At 42.5% G+C, this 9,042-nt stretch overlaps 1 protein-coding gene across 1 annotated transcript in view; it reads right to left on the reverse strand.

The window, feature by feature from the left end:
• MTPAP (mitochondrial poly(A) polymerase) overlaps window positions 1-9,011 on the reverse strand; it is a 30,083-nt gene extending 21,072 nt beyond the window's left edge. Inside the window, exons 1-4 of the mRNA XM_082386879.1 lie at window positions 8,733-9,011; window positions 2,745-2,917; window positions 1,979-2,212; window positions 694-918 (exon numbers count right to left, since the gene is read on the reverse strand). Coding sequence (XP_082243005.1) covers window positions 694-918; window positions 1,979-2,212; window positions 2,745-2,917; window positions 8,733-8,886 — 786 coding nt within the window. The 5' untranslated portion in view covers window positions 8,887-9,011. The remainder of the gene's footprint in view (window positions 1-693; window positions 919-1,978; window positions 2,213-2,744; window positions 2,918-8,732) is intronic.
• Between the last annotated feature and the right edge of the window lie 31 nt (window positions 9,012-9,042).

Below are 9,042 nucleotides of genomic sequence, written 5' to 3' on the forward strand. Positions count from 1 at the left end.
AACCCAAAAATTACCAGTAATAATAAATAAAAAGACTCACAGATTGGAGTAAAAGCATAAAATTCAGTGATCTGCTATTTATACTCAAAACGTAACTAACATATGTGAAGGCTGGAAATACTGATGTAGGAGGAGAAGGTATGTGAGACAAGTAACAAGCAGCCATCTTAACAAACAAAAAAGAATTTAAAGAAGAGGCATTTACAGAGATGATGGACAAAATTTAATGATAAATGAACAACCCAATAAAAAGGTATAATAATCATATACCTATATGTAGCTAACATATTCTTTGAATAAAACAAAAATCAAAAGAATTCTGAGAAATGAAGAGAAACAAAAATCATGAGATGTAAAAAGTATTTCAGTAACTAGATCATGCAGATGAAAAAATTAGTTAATACACACATAATCTGAATAACACAGTAAGTAACCTTGGCCTACCCAAAAAAATTCTCAACCCTCAAAAAGAACAACCATTTTATTACATATTTAAGATAGTCACAAAAAAATGATAATATATTAGACTGATACAAAGAAAGACTTTACAATTCCAAAGAATCAGTATCAAACAGACCCTATTCTTTAACCATATTATTTCTTAAGCTTAGAAATCAAGTTGTAATTTTATTAAATCCAAAGATTTCCTTTATTTTTTTCTGACAACTTTGTCATTTAAAGAAATGTAATTACCTTGTGAGTACTAAAGTTTTCAATTTCATCTAGATCCAAAAACATGTCCAAATCACATCCTAATTTTCCAAAGCTGTTCACTGAAGAGCCAAAGGGTCTGACGGTGCAGCCCGGAAAATACGCAGCTGCTACATCTTCAATAAGAGAGCAGGTGAGATACCGGAGCTTGCTGTTCTCCTCTGTTAGCTGGAATTCCCTCAAGAGAGTGTTCAGCTGATCATCTACCTAGCTGGCCAAAACAAAAACAAGAGAATATAGAGAACGTTAAGGTCATGTAAAATAATTGTCATTTTACTTCTAGAAATTTGATGGCTTAGGAGACCTACCTTAAAAATACGCAATCTTTTTACATTTAGCCTTAAAAGTGGATTTTACAAATGCCCTTTAAAAAGCACTGAGGAATGAGGACACCAGCAAAAAAAAAAAAGTTGGCTAGAATTAAAACTACTATTTTTCTTAGGCCATGAGTATAAAGTATTGTTTTAGGAAAATGAAAATAGTAAAATGCCCCAGTAGAGGAGGTCAAAGCAACCACAAGGCTGGACATTTAAATGAAGTTGGGGAGAGAGAAGAACCAATGTTAAAGGCAAGTAACACCAGAAATAAGCAAGGCTTCGAGGGATGAAGGCCCAATGTCCCCCAGTTCCTCAGAATTAACAGTCCTGTATGTTCCCTAGAAGGCTGGTGATAAAACGATCACACCGTGAAGGTGCATGCTGGAGCTGAATATTTAAAATAAAAACCACAGCCTTAAATGCCCACGTTTGAAAATAATATTGAAAATAACCGAACTAAACATTTAACTCAAGAAAAATAAATAACAGAAAGTAGAGGAAATACAAAAGGTTAGAAGTAAAGTCTTAAAAATTAGAAAATCAACCCCCAAAATAGTATTTTGATAACTAAAACCATGAACATATTCTTGGAAAGGACTAGCTAAACCTTTGACAAGTCTGCGTAAGAAAAACCAAAACTACTATAAACATTACTAGAGCAGAAAAAAAGAGCTAAAACCAGAAATAAGATATTTTAAAATTTATAAAAGAATGCCATGTACAATTATATGCCATGTTGACAAGAGAAAGAAAGCCAGAATAATCCAAAGGCCCAAAACTCTGGCAGAATGTGGTTACTTCCGAGGGTTACACATGGGATACGGTGGCAGGGAGTAGGGAAGGATTTCTTTTACTTTTCACTCAGTATGAATATTTAATGATAAAAACTTATACAAAACAAGCCAAACACACACACATATCAAGTCGGGGAAGTATGCCTATAAACTTACACTTTCTGCACAACAAAGTAATTCAAAAAGCTTCTTGCTTGAAGGAGAAGACTGATTCCTGCATTGAATACTTGACTGTTCAGAAGTCTGGTTTAATGGAGTCTTCAACTTTAAATTGAAGTAACGTGATCTGAATGGAATTGCAGCCTCTGTGCCCAGGCTTGGAGTACGAGTTACATTCTGCAGTGAAGCTACGCTTTCCTTCTGACTAAATTCTACAACAGCATAAAGACCCTATACCAAAAACATAAGAAGAACAGAACACATTTCAAAATACTATTTTTAACATAGTATTTTAGTTCATATTTCAAAGCAATTATCATAACATACAAAATACTAATTTTTAAAATTTACAATGATATGCTTCTAACACGAGCAATGGTTTTAACCACTATAAGCAGATAAAGAAAAGGAACATTATAAAGTGGTATTAGTTAAGAGAAGCTGAAAATAATGCTGAAATAGAAAATTAAAAGGCAAAACAAAGATCTCCCACTGGCTTCTACACCTAAGATAATGGAACGATTTAAAGTATTCAAATTATGAAATGATTCAGGTATAATTATGCTTATAATTCTGTGGTACTGCTATAAGGATTTCTATTCTCATATCAAAAAAAAAAATCTCATTGAAGAAATTTAGACAAAGAAAGATGTAGGATATCAAAAAAGAATCTAACTTTACCATATTGCAGAGGCAACAGAGCAAAAAATAACTTTAAAAAAAAAGGATGAATGTTAAGTTAGATTGTTTTTCAAATACTTACAAAGCTTTCATAGAAGAAGTGGCTGTTAACAGGTCCATGCTGGGATAAGTACTTGAGAAACTTCTTCTCGCTGATTTTATTTGGGCAGTGGATTAACACAGTCCGCTGGGCCTGTTCTCGTCTCTCTTTCTGCACCTCAGAGAATCTCTTTTTTGGAGTCCTGTCTTCAGAGCCTATGAATGAGACAAAGACATTCCCAACACACACACGTAAAATGTAAAGCATCTCTTGATATGGTATATAAAGATTTTACACCTGAGCACAACCAGCTTTATCCTCATTTCATCTTCTTCCTTCTCCTTTACAAGGGTGAAGCTATACTCCTCTCAGGCTTCCTGTTACCATTCTCTTGTGATTACCATTGAATTGTCCACTCTGTTTTGACTGACCACACTCAATGCATAGCGCTAAAAAGGGAGCGCTCCACAAAATTTTAAAAGTAAAACCACTTCCACAAATACACACATACAAAGTCTGTATAAGCTATAACATTCCAAAGCCTAAAAAAAAAATGATTACAAGCCTGAGCGCAACGAGACAATGAGTTTAGAAGTTTAATGTATTAAAGTAAGTTATTAGTTTTTGGGACTTCCCTGGTGGTCCAGTGGGTAAGACTCTGCGCTCGCGATGCAGGGGGTCCGGGTTCGAGCCCTCACTGGGGAACTAGATCCCACATGCCGCAGCTAAGAAGTCCGCATGCTGCAACTAAAAGATCCCACACATCGCAATAAAGATCCACACACTGTAACAAAGACCCGGCTCAGCCAAAATTAATTAATTAATTAATATTAAAAAAATAAAATAAGTTATTAGTTTTTCTCTGTAAAGGGTCTTGATCTGGCTCAAACAATTAACAGTGAGTTACCAACTATCATGTGCTCTGCAGCACAGGGAAATCTGAGAGCCTGAACCCTAGTTGCTGCCCACAAAGAGCTCATACCTTTTACTAAAGAAATAGAAGGGGTTTTTATTTTTCCCCATTAAAAACCATCCAGGGGTTAGGGAGTTACAATCACAGGAAATGAAGACAAGAGCTGTGACAGGCAAGAAGTAAATAATCCACTGATCACAAAGGAAAGATCAACAAGTGTACTAAACACAAGGAAAAAGAAAATCATTCAAGTTCTAATTCGAAAGAGATTAAATGTAACCGATGCACAGAAATCAGCAAAAGCCTTCAGCCTCATCTTCTTTCAACAGGTCACAAAACTGATGGATCAAGGAAACGCCGCGCACACGCTGACCCTTCATTCCGCAAACCCCAAGCCGTCCCCACGGACGAGACAGAGGAAGGCAGGCGGTGAGAGCCGGCTGGGCAGCACCCACCCAGAGGCACGTCTCACCAGGGCACTCCCGGCCCTGCGCTACTCCACGTTTCTAACAGCTCGTCAAACATACTGCGCGTCTTCCCTACACTCACTGCAGAGATGCTAAACGTGCATCTCTTCAATACGCGTCCTCTTCTCTACTCCGGATGCCAATTCTTCAACGTCAATCTCTCACTTCAGGCCTGGAACACAGCAGCCTGATTGCTAAACTGGTCTCATTCGCTCCAGTCTTGTCCTTCTCAAGCCACTCTCCACACTGCTGCCAAAGTCATCTTTCTAAGATAATCTTTTTTAGAAAGTCTTCTTCTCTGACTTCCCTGCCGCGTTCGTGATGAGGTCTAAGCCCCACAGCCCGGCTATAAAGCTCCCGGCACCCCGGCCCCCCTCCTCAGCCGTGCCAACTTCAGCCCTCCTCCTCCACCCGGCTCACGCGCGGTGCTCTGCACACGGCACCGGCACACACACTCTGAGCTCTTCACGTCTTCTCCTCTCCGGCTGGACGCCCACCTTCTCATTTTCTGCCCGCAAACTCCCACTCATCCTCCAAATCGTGCTCAGCTCTGTGAAGAGGTAACTCTCCTCGGCAGAATCGCTTCCACCTCTGCACTAGCTCACGTCAACATCTATGGAAGAAGGTAAGTCACGGTGCTGTGTTTACTTAACAACATGGAAGAATATCTGTCTTCCGTGCTGAGGGCAGGGACTATTCTTACTCACTTTGACCTCAGTCTACTGACAGCCCTTCCAACTGGTCCTTCTTTTTTTTATGGTCCAGGCTTTTCTCACCCACTTTTCCAGCTGTAATTACCACCTCTATCTTCTTGTCTCTGATATTTACTGAGTCTAGACTGATGTCCAACTGCTTATTGTAAAAGTAAAGTCAAGCTGTACAATTTCATAGAGCAAAAGTATAAATCCTCCCCTAGTTCTCTCCCTCTAATACCCACTTATTAGGCTTGATACTTAGCTTTCCAGACATTTTCAAGGCACACATAAACATATACATTTGTATCTCTCCGGAGATAAACATTTTTCACACAATTACTGAAAATGTACTATACATTCTCTTCTGTAATATGCTTTTAAATATTTAATACATTGTTGATATCTTTTTGTGTCAGTAGATATATATTTACCTCATTTTTAAAATAACTGCATAAACATTCTTAGGTGTTTATGGTAATTTAGTCAATCCTCCGATAAATACTGAGATGGTTTACTGTTTTCACTATCACAGACAATACTGCAATATCACTGGCATACAATGTTTTGCACCATTATGCAGGTATCCCTGCAGCTGGATTACTGGGAAGAGCAGGGACGGAGCACGAAAGGGAGACAGAGAAGTCTGATGACAGATGGGGTGACAGGCTTGAACGGGACCGACGGCCCTAACCCTGAACAGCAGCAGGCACGACGGAGTAGACGGGACAGAGTCATGACGGGGACAAAAAGTTCAGGTAGCATAAGTACATGGCCTTGCAGAAGGCTTGTCAAATCTACAAACAACACGAAGTTGGGAGGAAAAACTAGTAAGTGTTAGTATTTTAAGACAGACTCAAATTTGCAACGGTCTTGATAACATAACTTGATAAGCATAAGCACAAAACATATTGTCCTGCGTTTAGAATTAAAAACAACATAAAGACACAAGCACATAATGGGGGGGAAAATTCAGCCAGCAGCAGATGGACAAAAGAAGACCAAAAGTTTGATTCGATGAAAGCTCAAAATGAGCCAAGGGAATGTCTTGACTTCTGGGGTGAGGAAAGGGAGAAGACAGATATAGATATAAAATCCAAATCCAAGGGGGTAAGAGCACTTCTTTCCTATTTACTGGTCAGGCCACACACGGAGCACACGCTCTGTTCCGGACGTGACGGATATGAGGATACTGAGGAACCAGAGCGCATCTGGAGAGGAGTAACGAAGGTCTAGAAACTCTGACAGATAATTACTGTAGATAAAGCAGGGATTTACAACCTGGAAACAGACTAATGAGAAATGAGAGCCGTCCTTCCACCGGTGCAGCACGTTCCAGTGTTCACAGAAACATTCCCGTCTGAATCTCACAATAACCTTTAGAGGTAAACAGAGCAGGCAGCATTACTGGTGCAAAAGCTGCACCAAGGCAAACATCTAACACGCTGGGTAGCCTCCCGCAGAGTTTAGCTGCTGTTTGGCGGCCCGGCGTCCGTCCTCCTTGTCTGTTCACGGCACGAGCCTGCCCGTGCGGCCGGCGGACGGGGCGCTGTCGGCAGTCACCCTGCATCACACCCCACCAGACGCGCCAGGGCTGTCAGAGGGTTTTAAACAGTTCCTCTTGGTCCCGGAGGTGGGGCTGTGATGATCAACAGCTCTTGCTTAGAATCTTTCAAATCTTTCAAATTCAGGCAAAAGATCATTTTATTCTTCTCTTTGGAGAAAGTTGCAAGCTGCTAGTGGCCATCGCCATCAACAACCCACTAGAGAAGAAGAACCTGAGATAAGGAGGCCACCAAACAATAGGTGAGGAAACAGTACTTCCCTCTGACGCATCCATCCAGGCGACCTTATTAGAGCAGTCACGTCTCTTTCTGGAGTCTGGTTACACGGTTGGTATCTCCTCCCTTTTCTACCTAAGCAAATCTGAGTTCGTTTCTGTCCCCTGCACCCAGAGTCCTGAACAATACACTGCATATTCTTGTTCTTAAATCAGAGTTCCTTCCACTACTCCCGTGAAAGCTACGTCAAAACTAAGACCAACAGGGAAGTGGGAAGTTAGCAGATTTAGCTCATTATAAATATTTCTCAGTCATTAGAGCCCCATCAAAATGGAACTGACTGATGTATGAAACTGTGTGTTCCTTGTTACTATAAAATGTAACTAGCAAACTTTTGGCAATGAGTTCTCACACTGAGTGAAAAACTGAACTGGAGATTTCTCAGTCTCCTTCTAATTATAAAATTAAATGCTTCTGGGCTTCCCTGGTGCCGCAGTGGTTGAGAGTCTGCCTGCCGGTGCAGGGGACACGGGTTCGAGCCCTGGTCTGGGAGGATCCCACATGCCGCGGAGCAGCTGGGCCCGTGAGCCACAACTACTGAGCCTGTGCGTCTGGAGCCTGTGCTCCGCAACAAGAGAGGCCCGCGCACCGCGATGAAGAGTGGCCCCCACTTGCCGCAACTGGGGAGGGCCCTCGCACAGAAACGAAGACCCAACACAGCCATGAATAAATAAATAAATTAAATTTAAAAAAAAAAGATACAGGTATAATAAATTAGGAAAAAAAAATTATATGCTTCTAAGTGAGTCATATAGTGTAATCACCTTCTCTTTAAAAATGGAAAAGAAATTCAAATGAGGATTTTGTTACTAGTTATGCCTCACAAGAGTCCCTGGATATTTAGCCAGTCATATTATCCTAATAATACAAAATGAAACACATTTCCTGAGAAAAACAACAAAGCTCTGCTAAGTGAAGCCTTGGAATCAGAAGGGTTTATTCTCACCTTTGCTACTGAATAGCTAAGCGTGATCCATTTACCAGCCAGCTGTACCAGCCTGTTTCCACATCTACAAAATGGAGTAATAATAATTCCTTCCAAACCTAGTTCACAGAGCTTTATATCTCAAAGAGCATATGAAAATACTCTAAAATTTAAACCACTATACACATGTTAAATCACAATAGCTCCTTTGGCAAAAGCCTTACTCACATTTTCAGTCACTTAAGAGTTTTTAACAGAAACAGCTTCTACTAAATACAGTCCAATCAGCATTTCAATGAACTGTCATAGAAGTGACATTTCCAACTCTCTGTCAATATGAGTCTCTCATACAGTCTGATAAGGACAGCAAGCCTATCATTTATTTTGGGGGAAAATACTGTGCTTGTTTAGCCTTCTTTAGAACTGTTCCCAGAAAAAATTTCATACCTTAAAACTACAGCTCCAAGAAATGGTAGAAATCAACACCTTTTGTTTAACAGCGGGGCTCGAGGTCTAAATTAACTCAGCGGCCAGTCCCTTGGCTCTCTGCGCCTCTGTCTCCATCTCTAAAATGGAGACCGTGACACAATCCTGCCAGACTGTTCTAAGAATCGTAAATAACGTAAACGCAGCTCTTGGATCACAAGAGGGGGGACTGGACTTCTCAACACACCAGCCTATAAACTGAGAACGCCTGCCTGTTCCAGCCCAGGCAAATCTGTTACCAAGCTGGTTCTGCTCCAAACGGCCAGAAGACTAAAGCAAACGTGAGTAATTGCAGAAGTAGAGCCTCCACTGGAGGACCAGGGGTCCTGGTTATTCATCAAGGCTTCACTCCGCTCGGCCTCCATCGGCAACTTGCGAGCATCGACCTCGGTTACATCTGTGAGCGAGGAAGCGACTGGCTCAACTGCGGCATCACCACCGTAACTGGCAACAGCGTTTCGCCCAACTATCAGACACGAGCAAACTCTGCTCCCGGCCTGCACTGCGGAGCTCTGAACGACTTCATCACTGGGCACGCAGTCCCCGAAGGAAGGAACGTCCCACACCGCGCCGCCGCCGCCGCCGCCACCACGAGCCACGGCGGCGGCCCTACGTTCCCCGAGCGAGGCCGGGACCCTGCCGTGCGGTCCCCCCGCCGCTTCCACCGGCCCTGCGCCCGCCCGCGACCCCGGCCCCGGCTCCACACCTGTCTCCGCGCTCCCCGAGGACTGCTCTTCCTTCCCGAGGGCTGCGACCACCGTTCCTGGGCAACTGAGAAGCCTGCGGAGAGGACGCTGGACTTGACTTCTCTGAGCACGGAGGGGCAAACTGGTCAACAGCCCCAAGCCACGAGCCGCCATTATCAAAGCGGCAGGAACACGGACGAAAGGGCGCCGGGCTTCCGCGCATGCGCGCGGAGGAGGTGGGAAAGGATGGGAAGCCTAGCGGGTCAAACTAGGCGAAGGACGTTCGCTTATACAAGAAAGCGAGTTGCGGCTTGAATGAGGCTTTCGCAC

This window comes from Balaenoptera borealis (genome assembly GCF_965194805.1).
Source record: "Balaenoptera borealis genome assembly, chromosome: 3".
Taxonomy (NCBI): domain Eukaryota; kingdom Metazoa; phylum Chordata; class Mammalia; order Artiodactyla; family Balaenopteridae; genus Balaenoptera; species Balaenoptera borealis.